Source organism: Conger conger, chromosome 4 (assembly GCF_963514075.1).
Source record: "Conger conger chromosome 4, fConCon1.1, whole genome shotgun sequence".
In the NCBI taxonomy this organism is placed as follows: Eukaryota; Metazoa; Chordata; class Actinopteri; order Anguilliformes; family Congridae; genus Conger; species Conger conger.
The window spans coordinates 15,833,355-15,856,998 of NC_083763.1; the positions used below are offsets into that span (position 1 = coordinate 15,833,355).

The 23,644-nt window shown below is 47.1% G+C and overlaps 1 protein-coding gene across 4 annotated transcripts in view; it reads right to left on the minus strand.

The window, feature by feature from the left end:
- Nucleotides 1-123: 123 nt before the first annotated feature.
- The window catches only part of usp24 (ubiquitin specific peptidase 24), a 50,616-nt gene continuing 27,095 nt past the window's right edge, over nucleotides 124-23,644 (minus strand). For all 4 annotated transcript variants that reach the window (XM_061238342.1, XM_061238341.1, XM_061238345.1 and 1 more), the window contains 40 exons: nucleotides 23,333-23,506; nucleotides 23,166-23,251; nucleotides 22,960-23,068; nucleotides 22,455-22,613; nucleotides 21,991-22,088; nucleotides 21,681-21,776; nucleotides 20,465-20,693; nucleotides 19,692-19,854; nucleotides 18,963-19,118; nucleotides 18,083-18,153; nucleotides 17,517-17,677; nucleotides 17,262-17,323; nucleotides 16,981-17,172; nucleotides 16,338-16,452; nucleotides 15,910-16,054; nucleotides 15,681-15,800; nucleotides 14,852-14,977; nucleotides 14,509-14,607; nucleotides 14,267-14,349; nucleotides 14,039-14,180; nucleotides 12,873-12,992; nucleotides 12,318-12,538; nucleotides 12,116-12,240; nucleotides 11,626-11,767; nucleotides 11,394-11,544; nucleotides 11,168-11,263; nucleotides 10,944-11,047; nucleotides 10,628-10,741; nucleotides 9,438-9,645; nucleotides 7,862-7,951; nucleotides 7,669-7,771; nucleotides 6,730-6,851; nucleotides 6,349-6,462; nucleotides 5,840-5,905; nucleotides 5,339-5,405; nucleotides 5,119-5,197; nucleotides 4,936-5,011; nucleotides 4,754-4,840; nucleotides 4,018-4,128; nucleotides 124-3,846 (listed from right to left, as the gene is read on the minus strand). In XM_061238342.1, the coding sequence (XP_061094326.1) occupies nucleotides 3,784-3,846; nucleotides 4,018-4,128; nucleotides 4,754-4,840; nucleotides 4,936-5,011; nucleotides 5,119-5,197; nucleotides 5,339-5,405; nucleotides 5,840-5,905; nucleotides 6,349-6,462; nucleotides 6,730-6,851; nucleotides 7,669-7,771; nucleotides 7,862-7,951; nucleotides 9,438-9,645; nucleotides 10,628-10,741; nucleotides 10,944-11,047; nucleotides 11,168-11,263; nucleotides 11,394-11,544; nucleotides 11,626-11,767; nucleotides 12,116-12,240; nucleotides 12,318-12,538; nucleotides 12,873-12,992; nucleotides 14,039-14,180; nucleotides 14,267-14,349; nucleotides 14,509-14,607; nucleotides 14,852-14,977; nucleotides 15,681-15,800; nucleotides 15,910-16,054; nucleotides 16,338-16,452; nucleotides 16,981-17,172; nucleotides 17,262-17,323; nucleotides 17,517-17,677; nucleotides 18,083-18,153; nucleotides 18,963-19,118; nucleotides 19,692-19,854; nucleotides 20,465-20,693; nucleotides 21,681-21,776; nucleotides 21,991-22,088; nucleotides 22,455-22,613; nucleotides 22,960-23,068; nucleotides 23,166-23,251; nucleotides 23,333-23,506 (4,845 nt within the window). In that variant the 3' untranslated portion in view covers nucleotides 124-3,783. The remainder of the gene's footprint in view (nucleotides 3,847-4,017; nucleotides 4,129-4,753; nucleotides 4,841-4,935; nucleotides 5,012-5,118; nucleotides 5,198-5,338; nucleotides 5,406-5,839; nucleotides 5,906-6,348; nucleotides 6,463-6,729; nucleotides 6,852-7,668; nucleotides 7,772-7,861; nucleotides 7,952-9,437; nucleotides 9,646-10,627; nucleotides 10,742-10,943; nucleotides 11,048-11,167; nucleotides 11,264-11,393; nucleotides 11,545-11,625; nucleotides 11,768-12,115; nucleotides 12,241-12,317; nucleotides 12,539-12,872; nucleotides 12,993-14,038; nucleotides 14,181-14,266; nucleotides 14,350-14,508; nucleotides 14,608-14,851; nucleotides 14,978-15,680; nucleotides 15,801-15,909; nucleotides 16,055-16,337; nucleotides 16,453-16,980; nucleotides 17,173-17,261; nucleotides 17,324-17,516; nucleotides 17,678-18,082; nucleotides 18,154-18,962; nucleotides 19,119-19,691; nucleotides 19,855-20,464; nucleotides 20,694-21,680; nucleotides 21,777-21,990; nucleotides 22,089-22,454; nucleotides 22,614-22,959; nucleotides 23,069-23,165; nucleotides 23,252-23,332; nucleotides 23,507-23,644) is intronic.

Consider the following 23,644-nt stretch of genomic DNA (forward strand, 5'->3'; position numbering starts at 1 on the left):
TGTATTCATTGGTTTGCATTTTTACAATAAATCCCTTTCAAATAATGCATTCTTCGCAATGTTTTTGTCATCGCGAGCGCTCCGATAACCCTGAAAATCTTGTGTAGACGTCACAACACGATATTTGTAAAAGGTTGTGCATTCCAGTTTATTTTTTTTTATCAAATATTCCCATAATCAAACTCTGATGTACAAATTAACACTCCGTTTTAACATGCATTACAGAATTCCGACACTTCATACTTCAGCAAAATGAATGCTCAAAGCAAAATGACATTTACTGAATAAAAACCCGTATTTAATGTTTATATCCCACCCCATCACCCCTATTTAAAAACAAAGGACTGATTGGAACCTTTTGAAATATACTACTGGTGCCAGACTGGGAAAATACCAGAAGATTCTTTTTTTATTATTAAACCCTGGTAGTTCGACTTAAACCACAAATTTAGACTTTTTGACATTTCTTTAATCATTGTCTTGTTGAAGAGTGAACGAGTTGTCCTTGGCAACTTGACAAAGTTCTGAGAGGAGGCTCTGCCATCACAGTATAAAGTATTCACATCACGCTCTGACCTCGTCACAAATGTCCTTCAGAGAACACGGGGTGGGGGTGGGTGGGCGGGGGTAGGGGAGCAAAAACGACAACACAATCATGCCTCTCGTGAAGGCACTGAACTGGTGATCTCCTCCACACCTCCCACTGCTCCTCAACGGTCCTACAATGCAGCCTGGAGGAGTTCTCCTGACAGAACAGAGAGGTTTACAAGTAAAAGCCCTTCCAACTCAGTGGAAGAAACTGAGACTTAATTGCATATCAAGAGAAATCTCATGGATTCCCACCTAATTGCCTCCCTGGGTTCCTAACCCCGTTGATGCTCTCTCCATCGGAGCGAAAGGCCTGTCCTTTCACACAGTGAAACCAGGCCAACTTTTGCATTCCGAGTTGAGACGCACAAATGCGGAAAGGCCTGCGCATCTCAATCCAATGTGTGGATCACCAGTACGCCACAACAGACGACCGCACGCACTCACATAAAAAGCAAAGTCTGTGAAAACCACATTCGGCTGCAGGGAGTAAAAGAGGAAAAGTTTCACAGCGAGGTGCACTACACACAGATCATCTAGAAGATTCGGTTTTCTTAAAAATGAACCCATTTGCAAAGCCCTTGTCCTCTCCAAAAAACAGTGAAAAAGTGGCCAAGAATCACTTACTAAGAAGCGCAAACAGTAAGGGTGCCATGGAATCAAATCCATCTCCTCAGAATTTCATTCCAAAGTAACATTCCAAGTAGTGTAACTGCTAGGTAGGTCCACACACTGTAAACATTGAAGTGTTAAAGCTGTATACCCAGGCATCTAAGCTGGAGGTTAAGCAGCACTTTCCCATATCATACCCTGCCAAAACAGCATGAGGAACAGAAAACAAGAAAAATATAAAAGCAAGCGGCATACAACATTTCGGGAAAGGGCCATTTGTAATTGCAGTGCATTTGCTCGTTGCTCCTGCCCCAGGTGCAGGTGCACGTAGCCCCTTCTCTAAGAGCGCCAGTCATCGTCCTGCGCAGAGCTTGTCATTCTGCCTGTGTTTAGCCCGCAAAGTGAGGGTGGTGGTGTACTGGACTGATCTACTGTACATCTGTGTTCCTAGTCTCAGGAGTGGTGCACTGGAACAGTCTGGAGGATTCTGTAAAGGCACTTAAAGGCTCCTTTCACAGGTAGCAGGTGGGACGATGCGTTCATCCTCTCCTATGCACAGATGAGTGATAAGGCAAAAGAGAAAATAAACAAAGGGCGGCAAAGGCAAATAAAACAGCTGAAATAACCCTTATTTAAGCCAAACGGGCTGTAGCATCGTCTGACCTTTAGTATATCTCCTACTAGCTCATTTCACATGGCTGCTAGCAATGTACACTTCTCTGCTAACAGGAGGATTTTCAGGTGAAATATGAAAGCTGCGAGTTTGACCTCCTACAGGAAGGAGTAGGTCACTTTCACAGGGCAGAAGACCAAGGACAGCCGGTATCAAGATCGCCTGCACGAACACGCTGCTTAGAAACCTTAACACACCTGTAAGTACTCTGCCGCACCCAGATTCACTATCACACCGCGATTTGGCAAAACCCTGGCGTCGTCTCAGATCCAGGCTTCAAGAATAACGAAAGCTGCTGACCTTTGAAAGTTGTGTGTGGGATTCTCAGCCGAACATGATTTGTGTCTTCATTTGCCACACTAGACTAAAACATACATACTGTGTCTTATGTTTGTGATTCACAAAAAACAAAAAAACAAAACAAAAACAAAAAAACCCTTTAGTTAGTTGGGACCCAAGTATTACCTCTCAGATGAATGTGCTCTCTGCCTGCAACTGTTGTGTGGAGTTCCTCTCCATCAGCCAATGGCACGTGAGATTGCAGAACCCAAAGCTGGGCGAGGCCTCTAAAGCAGCTCTCAGAAGGAGCGGAGAAATCTAACAGCATCGGGCAGGTCGATCAAATCACAGGGTGGTAAGGATACAGAAGCAGGAACGTGCAAATAAACCCCATATGATAAAAAAAAAAAGGGAAAAAAAAGAAAAAAGGAATTAAATCCAGCAGACAAACGTCTCGCTGCTCGTTGTTCAGAAGCGTTGGTGAAAGCGTTGGTACGGGTCACGGGTAGGAGGAGGGGTGGAGGAGTGGAGACTGCTGCTCTCTCTCCATCGCGTCTCCGTTCTCAAAGTCGTGCCTCCACTCGGCCTACAGCCTTCATCCTGCCTTCTGCGGGCACGGTTTCCTAGGAGACCAGACCCGCACGCCATTCTGACAGCATGTTCAGCGCTCCATCAGACTCAGCCCTGGCTGCGTGGATTCAGAGGTTCACACAGCTCTATGGGAACAAAGTGGCCTGGGGTTCTGACCTGAAGCAAGCAGCCTCCTCATTGAATCTACAAAACCCAGCTAAAGCAGTTCTCTTCAGAGGCCTCTGCTCAGTAAATCCCATAGAAAATCTGCCACTGTGACTTTACAGTTAAAACTAAAACAAAAAATGCCTGCACACATGAGCTTTTAATTAGCTCTAGAAAGGGACTTGTCAGATGTTGCGTTCAAAAAATAGAGAACTGAATGTGACCTTAAAGTGCATTTAAAAATATCCTCAACAAAAAAAAAAAAGCTTATGAGTAATTAACTTTTCAAACTTCTGACAAGTTCCTGCTAGAGGGAACTAAAGCACACAGATACAGAAACTCAGAAAAGCAGAGGGTACTTTAAAATATTATCTTACATTTGAAATTACATTTATGGAACACAATTTTACATTATGAATAGTATCTATTTAATTACATTGGCAAAAATGAAGAAAATCAACTTTAAAATGAACCCACTCAACACCTTACTTGTTTTGCAGCACTGTATGGTACTTTAAAAAAAATTGATTTGACTTCCATCGGTTTTGCTTGGAAGGTATTCACACATGAACCTTTTTTTAAAAAACTTCTATAAAGCCCCTTAGTAAAGGTCAAACTATGAATGTGAAGGTGAGTGCAGAAGCCGGGCCCCTGCTGATGAAGAGTGGAAGAGTGTATGTTTACGGAAGTCTGTGGTTTTATTAGGGTGGTGGGGAGACGCTTCCGTTTGTTGCATCGCTTCCACGTCCTCCTTTCCTGTCCCCATGGAGGTCAGTTATCAGTCAGAGTCTTCTGATTGGCTGTGTAAAGCCACAGCCCCGTCTCCACTGGAGAAGATTTCAAGGTCCTTTTTTTTTTTTTTTTTATGCGGAAAACTCCCATCTTGCCGATGAGACTTAGGAGTCCACGTCTTCCAGATCGCTCTTAGAATCACCCAGCATCATGGGAGACTCTGAGCCCTGAGAGAACAGAGAGAGGGACAGGGTGAGTGTTTTCTTCACAACACCCGCTACTCAGAGACCTGGAACAGGACAGCCAACCGGAGAATGACCAATGTACAATGTGGAGCTGGACTCTAATGTAAATTAGAAACCGCACTACACCCTGCTGAATGGTGGGCATACATGTACCTGTCTCAGGCTGCGGTCAGAGTTCTCATTGGCAGGACTTCCATCTGAACCATTGCTGCTTCCTGACTGTTCCTTTTCATTCAGGAGGGCAGTAGCATAAGCTAGCGTGTCCTGTGGGCCAAAGGTACACTATCAAAACTTAGACACGCATATACCCATTAGCATACAGAGTACATGATTCAATCTCCATTTACCACACATCCTGTATTGACTAATAGTAGAGGGGGAAAATCTGACTCATCTAGTCATAGCAGGGGTGCCCAATTATGTGCCTTGAGGAACAAAGAGTATGTAGGTTTTAATACCAACCACTCACAACACCAGGTGATTTCAGCAATTAGTACCCTCCTCTCTGGGGTGTTGCAGGTGTGTTAATTAGCGAAATTAGCAGGTTGGAATGAAAACCTGCATACTCTCGGCCCCCCCATTGCACATAACGCCGTATTATAGGATATGTGAGACAAATAACAGAACCTTATTCTGTGCACAGGTACTCATAAAGAATGTATGCATGACAAGAAAATGTATCCCACTTCAATAGGACAGATTTAACAAACGTCTGCAACGGTTAACCCGCACCATTGAAAATATTTCCTGTGTGCAGAGGTCTGAGAGAAACCATATAAAATTGGCATCCAGAAGCACACTCCACACGTACTTATCCTACATATCGATGCTCTAATTGCCACAGAGCAGCCTCGGGTCCATGACACCGGATGCAGCCAGAGTTCCTCACCTGTGCCGAAATTGTGCGCTGGAAGGTTTTGGCGGTGGACGTCTCGTTTGAAACGTTGCTCTGGGGAGTCCAGTAGTGTTCCGACATCTGCAAGGCAGAATCAGCCTCAGCACATTCAGCTCAATCAAGCTCAAAGAGGGAGTACACCCTGGTCCTGAGGCCGAGGGCTAAGAGCGGCTTACCTTCTTCTGCAGCCACTGCACAGCCCAGCTCCAGTGGCTGGAGAGCTCCTTGAAGTACTCCTTGGCAGGGGCACACCTGTTCAAAAGCACCAATCACAATTAGCCTCAGGCAATGTGTGGAGAGCACAACATGCCAGTGACCTCAGTAGGAAGCCTGGAACAGAATGAGGAGGGGTGACTCACTTCTGCGCCAGAGTGACCAGGAACTTGACACACTGATAGCAGCGGCTGCTGTCCACGTTGTTGCTTTGGTGCATCAGAGCTGCAGGGGAGGGCACACAATTACACACCTGTCTCAGTGAGCCACAACACTACTACTGGCTTTGCATTAAAGGGCCCCCACAGGCAACTACACCACAACCGCATCAACTGCACTCGCATCACAAACCTGAAGGATACCTACCAAGCAGCCCCTTCTCTGACTCAAACGCAAACTTCAGTCTCAGCGACTGTATAGGGTCTTCTACCATCTGTGGAATAAAATCACATATTAGTACAGCTATGACAAATGAGAAGCCTTTCAAGAGAGTAGCAAATGTGTGGCCATCTAAGAAAGCCTGCACCCAGGCCCTCTGGTCATGGGAAGCTGCCAGTTTGAAAAACGACAGGAAGTAATTTTCAGTTTTGAAATGGTGCTTAGATGAGTCAAACATTTACTAAGAAGCGGTCATGAAAGTACACATGATTAATGGCACACTCAGTAAATCTGCAGTCAGCAGTGAATACATTAAGCCTGAGAGCCTACAAATGGAACACACAGATTTAGTGTTCTCTGTACTTACAGTAAGCCTGCAGTGCTCCCTGGTGCTTATACGCAACTTAAACCTGCAGAATCTTCTAGTGCAACAGTGGGGCATTCACACAGACACTTAAACCGGAGTGACACTGCGTTCAGCTCACTCACCAGGATCTCCAGCAGCATCTGGAAGACGTTCTTCAGCTCGTGAGGAGGGGCAGTCTCCAGGTGATTCTAAAAACAGGACAAACGACAAACTCATAATTACCAGGGAGGCTGGAGAATATGACCCTGAGTTTCCTCAAGTGAAAAACAGCAAGCTGTCCAAGGCGTGATTGCTTTGGATAAAAGCGTCAGCCAAATGACATGTAATGTCATGTGTAATGTAATCTAAAAATACAATAATGGATAAAGCAGTACCACCTAATAGAACAAATGTGAGTATTGGCAGGAGCAGAATTTAAGCTTACACTTGAACTTGTTTAACACACAGGAATTTCCTTTTTGCTTCCAGCACAGTACCTTCCTCTGCTTAGAGAAGTGACAGGACTTAAATCAAACTGATGACTATGACTGGCTAAGGAGCGTATAGTATGGAACACAGCAGAGTTACAGAGCTATGGGACAGATACAGGCCACATGAGGGCAGCCCCCTCACTCCCTCCCTGCGGTGATACCTTGAGGAGCTGCAGCACGCCGAGAGAGAAGGGCTCATTGCACAGGGAGCAGTAGGTGATCATCTCCATCAGGAAGGAGAGAGGCCCAGACAGCTCCCGCATGGCAAACATCACCTGCCAGACACACAGACACAGACACACAGACACAGACACAGACACAGACACAGACACAGACACAGACACACACACACACACACACACACACACACACACACACACACACACACACACACACACACACACACACACACACACACACACGTGCAGAGAAACCGAGAATAAGGCCCCCCCCATGTTTACAGCAGGGCAGATAAACACAAGGACAGAACTGTCACACAACAAGAGCTGCTGGGTAAACACTGGGCTCGGGTGAACCGTTACCTCCAGCAGGTAGGGCTGGCCCTCCAGTTTGAAGAGCGAGGTTTCGATGTCAGCGTGTAGAGGGAGGAGGGGGCTAGAGGCGGGGATGCTCCCGGGTGAGCTGTGCTTGTAAGACCCTGGAGCTGAGAAATGACCCAACGCATTTCAGCAGCCGTGTCACGTCAATGGTACTTCTCAACAGGATAGCAGTGTTCCCGACATCACAATCATAACCGCAATGCTACACAAGCTTCCAGACTTCTCTTTAAAGGTGTAAGCAGACTGACAAAAGAAAATACATTCTGACCTTCAATGCAACAGGCACTTGTGGGAACATTGCCCTCAATAAAAACTGAAGTTGAATTTCAGTGTAACCTCAGAGACCAATAACAATATTCAGTTTCCTTTCAATTAAATAGCAGGCATACATTAATTTCAGACCAAAAATATAAATTAAAATGTTGTTTTCCTTCACAGTGTGCATGATTAAGTGCATTCCATTTTGTTTCCTGTTCATATTTTATTTTATTTTCTGTGCTATCCTTCAAGTTGTGATTTTTGAAAGTCACGAAAGAATAGTGATTATTCTTAGCTGCCATCTGCAAGGTTCTGCCAAGAACAAACACCTTTCTAAAGAAAGACATGTGGGAAAAGCGTTACAGGTAGTCCACAATAATCACAGGTGCTCTTGGAGTACAGGAATCATACAAAAGTATAAATATGATGTTTGAAAGTGATCTATACACATTTGTGGTGGAATGCCAGACCCTATGAGGGTCAGCCAAGTCAATTTCATCTTCAATTTGCACTCAAGTTCAATGAGTCCTGCAGGTGTATCAACTGAAAGGACTGAGAGGACCCAATCGCTTTCGGCTAGTATTCAGTATGTTTCTGAAGGTCCACATGCACCTTGGCACATTGGAGCGGCTGAGTGAAATGAAAGGCAGACAGTGTACAGACCGACAGTCCTGTGTGCAGAGAGGTCTGAGTGAAGCACCACCAGGGCCAGAGTGTTGTGGAGATGAAGGAACTCCCGTGCCTGGGCAGGGCTCCACCGCCGGTTCTGTGGGCAGACAGAGGGACCAGCTCAGTTGGGGGGACAGGAGAGATGCGAATGACACAGGACGGTGGCCCGGTGGGCCCATGCCTTTACCTGGTTGTTCTGCCGGTTGGCTCCCAGGAGGAAGATGAGCATCCTGCGGTAGGCGGCATGTTTCAGAAGCAGCTGACAGGGTCCAGAGCCCTGAGGCATAGGACACAGCAGAGGTCAGCACCATTACAACCATGGTCAGCTTTCCTGAACAACCATCGTGTCTCTCAATCTCACCCACTCAAGCACTCTCTTAATATCCTCCTGTCAACTGACTACAGGAACATGGTTTGGTGTAAAGATGTTGCCTTCTGCAGTGTTAAATAGGAGGGAGGAAAATTAAGCATTTTACACCAGGGGCCGCATTACAGAAACATCCTATCTTACATTCAGATCCATTTCTTCAGTTGCCTGAAATCAACTGTGTTCTCGCGAGCAGAAGTAATTGCTGAAGCACAACAGCATTCTGGGGCAAGTGACAATTTTTTTGATCAGCGGATAGCCAGCTGTTTTCGAAAGAATAGATAGTACTCTGTGTAAAAGGAAACATACTTTGATTTCGTTTTTGGGTGAACTGCCCATTTAAGTCAACAAATTAGCTCTGAAATCTAAGAAAATCTCACAAATTCTACAGAAGCAAATCTTAATTTTAGGCATCTGTTCATCTTACTTCATTCCAGCTTCTCATCTCAGGTTCGGAAATCTTAAACTCAATCGATTATCAAAACTTTCATGTCTGTTGTTGCCGGACAAACGATGCTATATTTAAATCTTGCACACAGCTGATCGGTTAGGTAAATCGGTCAAAATGGCAAAGAGAATCAGCAAGTTAGAAACTTTATACTCATAAATAAGTATAAAGTATAATTTAAACGGGTAATTAAAACAAATTGTTCAATTTGCGATAAAAATACATTCTTTAGGGTTGTAATTTGCTCGTATTTCAAAGAAGGTTATTGGTTCAGGCATCGGCACTATTTTAACTAACTTATTTAAAATTCAATCCAGACAAATTACTAAACGGCAACACGTTGTTTGAGTCTGTCATAAGCCTTTCCACAATTAAATGCCGCCCGTTAACATTTTCCTTGTTCTCAGAAAGTAATGAAGGATCAGCCATTACAGCAGTTATCCAGCTAGCTAGTGTTAGTGAATGTTATCTAGTTCCAAGGGCTAACATTGAAGTTAGTACACCAACAGGGTTATCCTAAAGTTATGACACTTTAATTGGGATTTAGGATGCATCTATGCATCTATATAGGTTTCCTGTCTGTGGTTAAGATGGAAAAATTTACTTTTACTCTGTAATGGCTATTTCCATAAATCCAGTCCCAACTGAAAGTACCATGGTTACTGTACAGGTAAGATAGGATTTCAGAGAAATATGGCACTAGAGCTGTCCAACCTTCTCCCTGGAAATCTACAGTCCTGAAAATATTCATTTAAACCCTAATTTGGCACATCTGATTTCACTAATTAGCAGCTCAATGAGATGTGCTTTGTTAGGATTAGAGCAAAAACCTCCAGGAACGGTAGACCTCTAGGAACAGGGCTGGGCAGCACTGTTCCACACTGTTTCAGCGAAGACATTTTCTGACGAGTCCGGGAGCAGTTACGGCTTGGGTTCTCCAGGTCTCACCCTCTGTACAAAGCTGCTGAAGAGGGAGAAGTACTGCGAGCAGTTCTTGCAGTTCTCTGGGACGTCCTTGTCCAGCAGAGACAGCAGGACGTCCAGCAGGGAATCCACACCCTGGTCCTGGAAGGTTAAGGCACTCTCCAGAGTCTTCTCCAGGATGGTGGCCACCACCACTCGCACCTCCCGCACGCTACACTCCAGGAGACAGATCCTACCAGGTGCCAAGGGGAGATGAAGACCAGCGTCATTCTCTCCTCTCCCCCATGCTCCTCATTACGTTAGTCACAAGGATACAACCAGCTACATAACAGTACAATTATTTCCCATGAATTATGACAAAGGCGCTAGACAATTTGTGATGAGACACCTGGGGGTGCTCAATCCAGTACTGTACAGAAGGCAGCTATGCAAGCAGTTTAAACATATTTCTGGTCTGGTGTGAGTGGAAATATTACTGGAGGAAGAACCACCTCACATGGACAAAAAAATAGTACAATTACTTGTTTAACAGGAAGCATTTCATAGCTCACTTAGACGGTGAGAGCTGATCTAACATTCTGCTTGTCTGAAAGTAGTCAGACACAGGTGTGGTGTGATGGGCCGTCTCAACGCAGCCTTGACATGCCAATAGCTTTACAAATTCCTTGGCCTTTAGAGGGAAATGGCGTGATAGCAGGGCTGCTAAAACTTTCGATGCTGACAGCCAATGAAACGGCAGCCTCCTCCACGGCCACTCCTTTCGATCAACGTGCTTCCCGACTGCGCCTGCCGGTTCTAAATATTTACATTTCTAAGCTCAAGACTACTTCCAAGTTCTGCAGCGAATCCAAACACGAAGAGCTGCCACACCTCTGTGCAGGTGCAAGACATTTCCCCAAACGGGCCTGACTTGGAGTGCAGTTTAAGTATGTTGGGCTGTGAGCCTGGGAAACAAGTGGGGATCAACAATCAGCTGCACAGGCAAGGGGCCAAAGCAGGCTAGGAAGTCGCCCTGAAGCACACATCTAAAAAAACCTGTGACACAAAACTATCAGGAGCTCTGAAAATTCCATTGTGTTCTAATTGAAACTATAATGATTAAACCATAAATGGTTAAATGAGTTCACTGAATGATTATCAGTTTGCAGTCAACAACACTCACTAAACGCATTAGAAGTAATGGAAAGGGAATGTGGGTTCTAGGGGGCACTCACTTGATGATCTCCCGTCCCTCAGAGCTGACCAAATACTGCACCATCCACTGGCAGGCCTCGCTGCTCTTGGACAGAAGGACCTCCACAGTGGTGATCCACTCGTCTGTGTCCACCCTGCAGGTCAGAGAGAAACAATGCATGATTACAAACTCACCAGCAACACTGTTGCTTCACTAGTAACAGTTCTTTCAAATGATGTCACTAAAATATCAAACAGTACCATCCCTGTGTCATCATATCACATTCCCATGTCATAATCGCTGCATCACCCAACACATGTCCCCAGAGAATCTGTCACTGCCAGTGCTGTCCATACCTGAGCTTCTTCTTGGTGTGCAGATAAGTGTGGAAGAGGAACTGGACAGCCAGCTGCAAACTGACCTTGGCCATGGCCTGGTAAGAAGGGTGCTTGAGCTTAGTCTGCAGACAGACGGAGAGAAATGAAAAATTAAAACGCTGTGATCTCCAAAGCAATTGGATGGTGGAGGTGGACTCAAGCCCTACTCCTTCCCCCCCAGGAAAGAAGCGGTCGTTACGTACAGCATTGACAGAGGCCAGCGAGAGGGTGAAGCTGAAGTAGTCGCTGTTATACACATCCCTGTTCTTCATGAACTTCAGATTCTCATCTCTCACCATCTGTTGAGATAAGTGGCCTCATTAGACATCTGTGACTCATGAGACCTTTAAAGACATAAGCATTCCATCAGACATCACTGTGCACCCTGAGACAGGGATAAATTAGGTTTAGTCACTCAAACGCTGGTACCTGGTAGATCCTGACCGGCATTTTCTCTACAAACAGCCCCTTCTTCTCTCCCTTCCTCACCAGACGGGTGAGCAGAGACAGGCGGTCGTTGTTGGCCCTCGGGGGCCGTGGGGAGGACTGGGGGGAGATTTCGGGGGATGAGGGCGCAGACCTGAGGAAGGGGAGGAGCTGTAAGTCTGGGATGCCAGGAAAGGCCTTTTGCTGTAGTGACCGTGAAGCATGCGGCACTCACAAAGACAGGTCCTCGGCCTCCTGCCTCATCACGCTCACACGGCTCTTCTTGGGCAGAACAGGAGAGTTCTGGTCGGAGATTCGCTGGTAGAAGAGCATGTAAGCGTTCCAGTAACGCCTGCGCACATCCGGGTAGGGATTGGCTGAAGGACACAGCAGCAGAGATATTCGGCTGAGTCAACAACAGGGCTGCCCGACCCTGTTCCGAGCGATATACCATCCTGTAGGTTTTCATTTCAACCCTAATTTGGCACAACTGATTCTATTAATTTGAATGAGGTGTGCTTTGTTAGGGTTGGAATGAAAATGTACAGGCCAGTAGATCTCCAATAACATGGTTGGGCAGCCCCAGCCTATAAATATCCATGACAAAAGCCTACTAATCAAGTATCAGCCAGTGCAGGCAACTCATGGGTCAAACCCTTCTAGCATAACATGAAGAAAAGATGGGAAGGAGTTGCATTCTAGGGTGAATCGGGTGACCAACTTACACTGGTCATAAACTTTGGGTCGGTATTCTCCTCCGAAGCACTCATATTCCAGCGTCTCATCATTCATGTCAAACTCTTCCACCATGTTGTCATTGAATTTGTACCATCGGCCCCGGGCACTTCCACTGGCAGGGGAAGAGAAACATATCAGTGTGGTCACATCGCTAACGCTTTCCAAACACCTGCATACAATGAGACTCACCGGCGGTCCTTGATGAAAGAGTAGTAATGTCCGGCGTGGGCCTGGCCACTGTGCACCACCACGCCCACCAGCTCATAGTTCTCAGAGATGGTCACTTTCTTCCTGGGTGACCCTCCAGAACCTGGCTCTCCGCCCCGCCCGTTCTCCCCGTGGTCAGAGCTGGAGTCCTGGCGCGCCATGCCCGAGACTGTGTAGGGCTCCATGTTCAATACCCATGGGAACTAATATGAGAGGGAACAGCGAGTACCCCTATCCATCAATGTGTCACTGGTTCCATAAGAAAGTAAAACCAACCACATTCATAGGTCCATTTATTTAGGTCTTAAAAACACAAAAACACAGATGTTGAGCAGGCAATATCTATAAATCAGAAGGATACATTCCCAATAAATGAGGACACCAATTTTATCACAATTAGGGTATAAGGGCACCAGAGAAAAAGTGCACAAAGGCCAGAAATGATGCGGTACAGCTGAAAGTCTCCCAGTGACTGCCCCAACACAGTTCCCCCACTCCATCTGGTTGAGATATGATCTACGCTGTGCGTGGTCTTACCCTGATCTGCTCGTCGTACTTGATCGAGCGTCCGCTCTCCCAGTCAAAGCCAAAGCGCATGAGGTGGATGACAAGCACGCTGGGGAGGGACTTAATACAGGTGCGCTTCACTGTAGTCCTCTGGAGCAGGAGAAGAGATTAGTAAGGGGTGGGGCTCTATGCAAGTCCCAAAGGGCCTCACACACTTCTAAAGCTAAAAATCTCAGCTACCTCTGAGAAACATTTTGAAATAGCATAGCAGTGCAGACTTGCCAATACTCAGGAATGCTTTTCTCATTATTTATCATTACAAAACAAAAACATGAAGAGCTAAGCTATCATTGGCTAGTCAGGGGACTCACTATAATTCTGGGTGGCCTGTTATTTTGGTTTGGTATTTTAAACAAGTGCTCCAGCTAGCACAGCAGAGATTAAACCAAGTGCTAGCTTGTAAACTACCAGTTACTCAAAGTCAATTCTACATGTGGAGAGGTGTATGGTTCAAGGACCCCATTAAGTAAAACATTTAAATGCAGCCTTTGACAAAAGGGAAAGTGCAAATGTACAATTTCCCGACATTTCTAAAATGTAGACCCTTAATCTTCGTCTCTGACCAGCTATGTCCATTCATTGGTGTCAGGAAGAAAGAAACAAGACTGGGTGTTTGGAGATTGGGGGCACATGCATAGGCATACCCAGTATCTAATAATCCAAATCATTATTTGCGGTCACGGCAGATTTATAAACGAAATCCTAAATCTTGTTTGGACAGAGAGGAGCCCATATGAGGACTACTGATCACCTCTGTAATCTATCTAATAAAACTCAGTATGGAAGTGGCAGTCTATGCAAGTGTATAAGTTACAATGCACTGGTCACACCGAGGTAATAAATGAAGAGTAGCGCTGCCACCTGTAGCACTGCCTTAAGAATGAACATCAATTAGACTTTTATTATTTTACATATAACAGGTACAACACATATTTTTAAATGAGAAAATTAAAAATACAAACATGGTTCTGTGATAGATTTTAGCAGAGAAAAAACCCAAGAAAACAATGTATTGCGGTCAATGTTATCCAGCCTAAATGGTGCAAGAAGACCTCCACATACACTTGTATGAATGACCAAACAATGGCACTGGTGATGAACAGTAAAGGGTATGGATGTGGATGTAGTCATGATACCTTCTCCTTGCACTTCTCACAGTAGTAGGCATTGCTCCCTTCCAGGACCTCTCCTCTGACAAACTGGTCCAAGGAGATCTCTAAACTTTGGCAGGAGGTCACACCCAGATTCAGTGCCATGAAGGTCTCCTCCCGTTCATACCTGCGGTCCCAGAAACCAGGTCACCCTTAGGAGCTTCCAACAGTGACAGCTACTGACAGCCAGTTAACGTTTTCCGCATACTGTACCTGTGTGGACAGTCCTTGCAGATCTTCTGATCGGAGAAGATGCCTTGGAACGTGTTCTTGAAAATCTGCTCTCTCCCAATTTTCTAAACACACGGGGTAGAACAAAAAAAGAAATCAGTTAAAAAGAGTCACTAAAAATAATGGCGCACACACACAATCACTTGAAAGGACTGGAGCGTTTTTTTCCTGCAGAATACGCTGCTGCAGATGTAGAGTCGTGAAGAGCGCCTAGGAGGCCATACCTTCAGGTGCTCATCCAGCTGGTCCACCAGGCTGGTGAAGAACTCGTAGGCATCCTGCTGCTCACGCACATACAGCTCCCTGTTCCACATCTTAAAGATCTGCACAAAGCAGGCGCCACCAGTTACACACCGCTCAGGCAAACTACACCAGACATGAGCCCAGATGATGCAATGTGCTCTGTGGAGGACTGTCCAGGAGTTGCCGTCTCCTCCCATACAAAGCGCAGTGAGGCCCTCCAATCAACACTTTACTCAGATTCACACAGCATTGGGCTACGTTTCCCTTGAACAGAAAGGCTGCAGACTTTGAGCAGTCACAGGCTAAAATATGTCAGATGCCCACCTTCCAGAAGTTCTCAGGGACATAGTACTGCAGCTTGCTCTCCATCAGGTGGCCGAACAGGGACTGAACCTGGCAGAACACGCTCTCGTCTGGGTTGTCCGTGTCATCCTCGATAGATAGGAAGGCCTGGGAAACATAATTAGCATTTATTCCCTACCCCTACATACTTTATACTAGACCTAAAACTAGCCTGAAGGAAATGCCTGACACACTTCATACAGAGCTACTGGCCCAAATACAAGTTGCACAACTACACAAAGCATCATTCAAACAGCAAGGATAGCTACCACACAAAAAAATCATTCCATTTGACTATTTCCAAGTGTACTTTGACAGGTTTGATCTTTCCTGGCAATATTTACCATAAAAAAAAATATCAACAAAGAAACCCAAATCATACTGCATTACTTGTGACTGAACGGTGACTCCAATAATCTAATTTTAGTCTGCATTTAAGCAAAAAACCCCAAAAAAACATAATCTTTCCTGGTAATGTGCTTGCTGGTCTCACACATAGCATCTGTCCCCACCTGGTGGTGGAGAACTGCTAGGTTCACTAGAGTGCCGTGGCCGGTTTAACAGCACACATGCCCTTCTCTTGACTCATGAGGAGTACTTGAGCGTGGTAATGTGCACTGGCCCTACCCTTTCCCCTCAGGTTCCACCCCCTACCTCTGTCTCTCCACCGAAGCTCTGCCCCTTTTCACCCAGGTTCCACCCTCGACCTCTCTCGGTCTCTTTCCACCATAGCTCTGCTGCCCCTTTCGCCTCAGGCTCAACCCCATGGCCTGGTCTTTCCCCCCCAGGCTCCACCCCATGGTCCTCTTACCTCAGGCAGGCCAGGCTGCATGTACAGCTGCTGGAAGACTGCGTTCATGTAGCAGGTGGCACCGCCGTTCTTCAAGCCCACAAACCCTGACACCGAGCGACTGTCCACGGGAGGCAGGAACTGACAGAGCAGAGCAGCACAGACAAGACGTCAGTCCAGCACACAAGCAATCTTGCGTCTATGATGGCCACAGCTGCAGCACACCAAAGCAAATCCCTCTTTCACTCACATCAAACTCCTTGGTGAGGGAGGGGTCACACTGGTGGTGCATGGAGAGGAGTTCGCGGGTGATGAGCTGCAGATTGGTGATGGAGCTGTCCGCCAACATCACCAGCACTTCATACGCGGCCAGGCGGCTGCTGACCGTGCTGCACCTAACGCAAAGGAGACGCGCGACAGATCAGGGTCGGGAGCTGCACCCAGACACACCATATTTCTGTGAGATGGGCTCAAAATTCTACATGATTAACAGCAGCCCCCCTGTCTCAAACTTCATATTTATGCCTCACCACTGCCAAAATGTGAGACATGACAAGCTATACCATTCCAATTTTAATTTGAAATAGCAATTAATTTTGAGAGGGACAACCTACAAGGGCATGAGAAGACCATTGTGTACAACAACCACCAGTGACCGCTGAACAGTGGAGATCTTACTTGGGGTGGAAGTCCTGGATGGGGGCGGAGGAGCTGGAGGGGTTGTTGCTGTTGAGAATGATGCGCGACGCCCTGAACAGGAAGTCGTCCAGGAGCTGTTGGATCAAGGAGGGGCCTGCACAGGAAGTGGTGAAAAGTTTGAAAACAAAACTAATAGAGAGCAACACAAAAAGCTACCATTCAGTCTGACCATGACGCACACTGGGCCCAGCCCATGAGTCCAGCCCATGAGTCCAGCTTGCACACTTGATATAATGTACCAAGATTAAAGTTTTAATCCATCAACTAAATTTTCAGCGATATCAAACCTTCAAACGCTTATTGGCCCATTTAAAAAGTTTAACCTAGACAGCTACAGGTGCACATAAGCAGACAGTTATTAACCAACATAGACAGGTATTGCATATGACCTGCCCATAGCCTACATAGACAAGCATTACATATGACCTACCCATAGGCTACGTAGACAGGTATTACTTATGACCTTCCCATAGCCTACAGAGACAAGCATTAAATATGACCTGCCCAAAGGTTACATAGACAGTTATTACGTATGACCTGCCCATACCCTACATAGATAGGCATTACGTATGACCTGCCCATAGCCTACATTCACTACGGGAGGTGCCCGGCACACACTCACCCAGCTGCTCCTTCTCGTTCCCGCACAGGCACAGCAGGGTCTTGATGAGTCGGAGATGCCCCGCTTGCAGGATGTTGTCGGCCTCGCTGGTCTCCAGCTCGGCGGTCCAGGTGGGCTCGAAATTATCCAGCCAGTTGATCTCATCCTCCAGCATGACCGCCGGGCTGATCTGCAGCTGCTCCATCTCTGTGGCTGAGAGAGGCGCCGGTCACATTTCACCAGCACCAAAACCCCAAAAGCAGCACGGTCAGACGCGGGGTAACACAGCTCCGCACACTTACAGGTCAGATCGTCCAGAAGCTGGCATCGCAGGTCAAAGTACTCCGTGCACTGAGACAGTAGCCTACAGGAGACAAACGCATCAGCAAACCAGCTAGCAAATATAGAGACATTCTGCAGCAATCAACAGAACACAATCCCATTACAGGATCCATTAAAGCTCTACATTTAGGAATGCAGACACGTGACAAAGAAACAGGCAATGGGAAATCCATGCAGAAAACACTGTCACAGCGGTTGGGCAGGGGGGGACTGACCTCTGGTTGATGCCTCTCATGATGCTGGTAGGGGACCACAGGGGCAGCTGGGCTGTAAGCACCACCTTCAGGAGGAAGAGGTTTGGCTTCTGCAGGTCTGGGTAACCAGAGGTGTCCGTCTGGCTGAGAGTGTACAGCTGGTCACAGGCCACACGGCGAATCTGTAACCAGACAGAGGTTAAAACAGGGCTTAGAGGGGAAACATGGCCATTCTCATGTGACGTCCTATTATTCAGGCGCACAGCATGACAGAAACCATCAGAAAATGAGCAGTTTGCTTTTGTCTGCTAAACAATATTTAATTCCCGTCAAAATAAATGAATAGAAGATTTAAAAATATGACACACACATTCAGACACACACAACTGGGTAAGATTATGTAAAAAGAGGAAAATTGGATTGCGAGCTCTTTTTCCTGCCGAGTTTTAACAATATGACAGATGGTACAAGGCAGATTCACCCACTCTAATCACAGTTATGGTTTTCTTGCATCATGCAAGCTGCCTTTTCTTGGAAAGCGGAAAACAATGAGAAATCGCAGCCATATTTTACCCGCAAAATCATACCTCTTCGCTGGGTGATCCAAGCAGTATGTCGATTATAAAATCGCTCACACAAGGCAAGTTGTAGAAGGAACCTAGAGTTGAGCAGAAAAAAAAACACTAGATTAGTACCATACCCAATGCATCATTCCCAGGGGTGGCTTCGGGGCATCTTGTAGAACCAGCTATAGTACAAAGACTAATCTGACACCACGCATAACTAATTCAGAAATATCTGAAATATGTTATATAATCACTTTTCTGCATGCATTAAACTGATTCACATCGCAGATGTGACATTAATCACGGTATCTTGCCAGATTGGAAATGCTCAGTATCGCACAAACCTGTTGTGGGTGGGCACATACACACTATGAAAAAGGACTAACTAAATCTAGAAAAGATTCCAGAAATATCTAGATAAAATAATAGAGTGCAATGGGCTGAAGATATATAATGAGGTGAGTGACCACCAACATGTCCATCTATTGTGCATTTGCAAGAACAAATAGCACCGGCAAGGATATCGGCTTCAGGGCATTTGTGTATGCGTTTAATCATAACAGCAAGGATACCATTTTTTGTCAAGTTTAAGAAACCACTTCTGTGATGGATTTATAAAACCACGGCATATCAAAACCACAATACAGTATCTACCACCGACAAGCTTTAGTTAATTAATTCACATCACAAAATGCTATAGCGTTCAAAAAAATATTGAAGTTGGAAAACAATATTCCAGTCAAAGAAATTGCATGTTTACAGCATTCCATGGAACTGGCTCAAAACCTCTGCATTGCGGTGTGTGTGTGCTCACACATATGATCACATTCCCTGTCACAGCGGTGCTTACAACATGCACTCATGGTATGTAGAAGTGTGTCGGGGAGTAGAGGGGCCTCACTCAGTTGCTGGCAGCGCAGTTGCAGACAGGTGACGAGCAGCGACAGGGCCTCCCGGGCTATGATGGTGTCTTTAATTGACACGCACTGCTGTTTCACACAGATGCCTGCGTGCAGGGTGGTGGCCTCTCCCTCACTGCTGGAGCTGCAGTTACTTCCTGCCACAGGCAGAGAGCGCAAGTCAGAATAAAAAACCAGGGAGATTAAATACTTATCCAAATGATCTCTGCATTCATGAATGACGGAATACTATAATAAAGGATATACGTTTGAATTGGCTGAAAATAAGGTTAAGCCTGTGCTCTTTTAATTCAAATTCAATATTAAAAGTTAAACCAAATTGAAAAGCATAATTCAATGGCAGGTGCACTGCTAACATGATGTTCAGATTGCACCAGCAGGCAGGACAGTGTGGGGCCTGACTGTGCTGTCTAACAGCAGTAGGAGAGAGTGGTGTGGGGGCTGACTGTGCTGTCTAACAGCAGTAGGAGAGAGGGTGGTTTGGGGCCTGACTGCTGTCTAACAGCAGTAGGAGAGACTGGTTTGGGACCTGACTGTGCCGTCTAACAGCAGTGGGTCCTGACTGTGCTGCCTAACAGCAGTGGGTCCTGACTGTGCTGTCTAACAGCAGTAGGAGAGAGTGGTGTGGGGCCTGACTGTGCTGTCTAACAGCAGTGGGTCCTGACTGTGCTGCCTAACAGCAGGCAGTATTGTGCTGTGGGAGGCCTCACCTGTGCTGCTGACTCGACTGCGGATGCCCAAGGGAAAGAGGGAGTTGGTGCTCTCTCTTATTGGCTGGCTGCTGCCCACAAGGTCCAATCGTCCTGCTGCAGCTGCCCACGTGAGTCGCATGAAACAGGCCACCGTAGAGGTGAAGTCACCAACTTCCATAGTCTGATAACAGACAGGGGAAAAAGAATGAAAAACAACATACCCGACAGGAAAGCTGCCTATAAAAGATAAGACGATAAACAGAAACGTATTAAGACACATCAGGGTGCGGTAACTCGACTCTTTAGTACAGGCCATCTGTTCTATTAGCATTGCTAATGTGAGGAAACAGATGAGATGATGCAAGCCTTTACAGAGGAAAAACCACTGCACTGTGTTTGAACTTGGTTCTTACACTCTGTTTCTCTCTGTTTTGAAATATTGACTCAAACTGGGAAATTGTATACTATATACATTTAAAGAAATCATTTAATTCACTTCCATTCTCCTCTTTGAAGCCAGAAATCCTGAGCATAAAAGAGGCAAAGAGAACTCTGAAGAGTACTGCGATGACAGGCCAAGCACTTTTACAAGCTGAACGTTGAGGTCTCTGTACTAGACCTGGAAATCCTGTCCTTGAGATCATTTCTACAGATTCCTGTATGAAGCCCAGGCCGATAGCACCAAGGTCTCTGCACTACACAGCTGGAGGTGACATTGATCAACGGCCCCAGTGGCCCATCCCGGCCCGGCCCATCCCATCCCATCCCATCCCATCCCATTCCCCCCTGACCTGGATGGCCACTCGCGCGGCTGGGATGATCTCCTCCACGCGGATGGAGGAACGGTCCGACATGGACATCTGGCGGTAGGAGGACTTCTCCGGCGTTCCGCACAGGGATAGCTGCCGGCTGCTCTGCCGGCTGACGTTGCGGAAGGGCCGGGACGAAAGCGCGTCCACGCCGTCCTTACTCAGCTCCTCATCCAGGATGCTGGGCATGGTCTGCCCCACCAGCAGGAACCTGCAAGGGGGAGCCAGGGAGGAGAGGCACAGCACAGAGGGGCGATATTAACCCGGGTGGGTCGAAGTATCTCTGCGCAAGACACCTAACCCCCAATTGCATACCTTGCATGGCAGCCTATCGCCATTGGTGTCAGTGTGTGAAAGGGTGAACGACAGGCGTCAGTTAGAAAGCGCTTCGGATTAAAAATGGACGCACTTTGTGGTCAATATTGCAACGAAAAGGAGTTTAAGTGACATGGATCGATATATATAAAGAATGTTCTGCCACTTATACAGCAATTGTACAACTCCAGATCCAAGGCTGCTATGAATAGAAGTGGTCTGAGATCTAGGAGGTTAGAAACTGTCAGAAGAGGTGTGCTTTAAGCCCACGCACGAAGGCAGATCACGACCGCCTGCAGTCAGGCCAGCTCGTTCCCCCAGCGTGGAGGCAGGGTGGAGGAGAGAGAGGCCTCAGTGTGGGAACTGCCAAGAGTCCCAGCTGGGGCCGCAGGTCTGACTGAAGGTCATGGGCAGAGGGGAGACTTCCTTTCACTGCCAAATGAGCCAACAGCAGGTTTCACACCTGAGGTGTCTATGTCTATGGCTATGGCAGAGGTTGTTACTAAGCCTCATGAACAGGTCAGACCGGCAGCAGGTCAGATGCTTTGGTGTGACATATGAGCAAATTTACTGCCATACATTACAGGGCGCCAGCCTGGATCAATTTACGATATCGATATAGCTAGATGTTAATTTAATATTTCTGTTTTTACCAAGGTATAATAAAACAGATTTAAATAAGATTCAAAACTCATAATGTACAATCTTCCATTTTAATTAATTCGGCAGCAGCCTGGATTTTGAATTTATTTCCCGTACCCTCTACCGCGAGCCAAGTTGCTTGGAAATGACTCAAAACCTGCGACACCCTACAGGGGTAAACAACACATATACACCCCCCCAGCAGCGTGAGAGGAAAGTGGATCTGCGGGGAACGTGATACCTCGCCAGCTGAAGGCAAATGGAATATACTCCCTGTCGGGTCTCGTAGTCCACCTCCGAGGGGATGGAGTCCCTCTGCATGACATTCACCACCAGGCTGAGGACAGGAAAACACACCCGCCAGTGAGCACTCTGAACCCAGCCCGACACGCCGTCTCGCATGGGCCATGTGGGGACCCGCTAAACCGTCCTATTAATAGCGTATCTATCACATTTGTCTGTATCTAAGGAAGATTGTATTTATAGATATGCGATCTGAACAGAACAGCCTAAAAGACTGGCTCAGATATCAAGACTGTTGGAAGTCATACCTCAGGCCCCCTGCTTTGAGGAAATTTTCACAGAAGGATTTGACGCTGGTTTTGGCCATCTCGTCGTCGGAGGTAGGCATCAACTTGGAGCTCAGCACCTGGAAAGGAGAGATGCAGCAACAACGATTAGGATGATGGTGGTGGGTCTGTGAGATAGATAGTAGGAGTGTGAGGTGTATGGACGCAATGTATGTTTATGTGTGTGAAATGTGTGTGAGGCACGGTGCATATGTCCATGGGTGTGTGTGTGTGTGTGTGTGTGTGTGTGTGTGTGTGTCTGCATGTGAGATGTGCGTGATTGTACACATGGGAGTATGTGTCGGTGGGTGACTGAAGTGTATGTGTGTGTGTGTGTGTGTGTGTGTGTGTGTGTGTGTGTGTGTGTGTGTGTGTGTGTGTGTGTGCGTGTGTGCGTGTGTGTGTGAGAGGTGTGTGTGTGAGATTGCGGACGTGGGTGCGGGTACCTCCAGGTTGTACAGCACTCTGAAGGTGGACATGCCGGGTGCGGAGGAGCGGAACAGGAACTCCAGGATGGAGGATGCGCTCTGCTGGTGTTGCTGTTTAGACGACAGAGACGGGGACTTGGAGGCCTGGTTACCGGAGCCCAGCGTGAAGAGGGTTTTCTACAGCAAACACAGACACGCACACAGCAGGGCTCAGTGCAGCAGACAGGCAAACACCGCAAAAACACAACACTGCTCATCTAATTATCACTCATTATCAAACAGCACTGCAGGGATTTTCATTTTCATCACACGGTTTTATTAATTCAGGAGACGCTCACATCCAGAGAAATTTAATTGCACAGAGAGACACTATGAAAAAAGCAGTAACTACCGGGATACACCCAGCTTTCTCTCACTTCGAAGCATTAAAGAAATGCTTTGGTCATATAGAACATGACAGAGCGCCAATGCTGGCACCATACTGAACGCACTGCAGTACATAGAGCAGGGGAGAGGAGAGTACCTGGTGGCTCCACACGCTGGATTCTTTTGGCACGAAGTTATCGAGAGCATCCTGGACCTCGGGGTCGGTGGGGATCAAGAGCAGGAGCTTGCGCACACGCAGAGTGATTCTGAGGAGACAGCGGTGGAGGAGAACCCTTTAAAAAACGCCGCCCCGCATCCACGCTCAAAGCGGCGGCTCTAACCCGCCACGCCGCGCTCTCTCACCTGGGCTCGTCCAGGTTGGCCAGCTGGTACAGCATCTCAAACACGTTGCACACCAGGGCCATCACCACCCCGGGAAGAGACTTCTCCTGCGGAACACAGAAGGGAGGTTACAGGGTGCAGTGCCCGGCGCTGGCCAGCGGGGGGAGACATAGCGGACGGACGGGCACCTGCTCCAGGGCGTAGGTGGTGTTGAAGACCCCGCTGCTGCTGCTGCTGGCGCTGGCGGACGAGTCGGCCGAGCTGCCCGAGGGGGTGCCCGTGCCCGAGCTCTTCACAGTCAGGCTCTGCTCGTCCGAGAAGCCCAGCTGGTTCAGCAGCTTCTGGTCTCGGTTCATGGTCAGCTGGACAGCACGTGTGAAACAACGCGGTCACACTGCAGCCAAGCGTACAACGGGCCACATGCCTACTTCTCTATGCAGATTACATGCAATGATATAATTGAATGAGTAGAGCGGATTATCGACAGCACTGGAAATGCC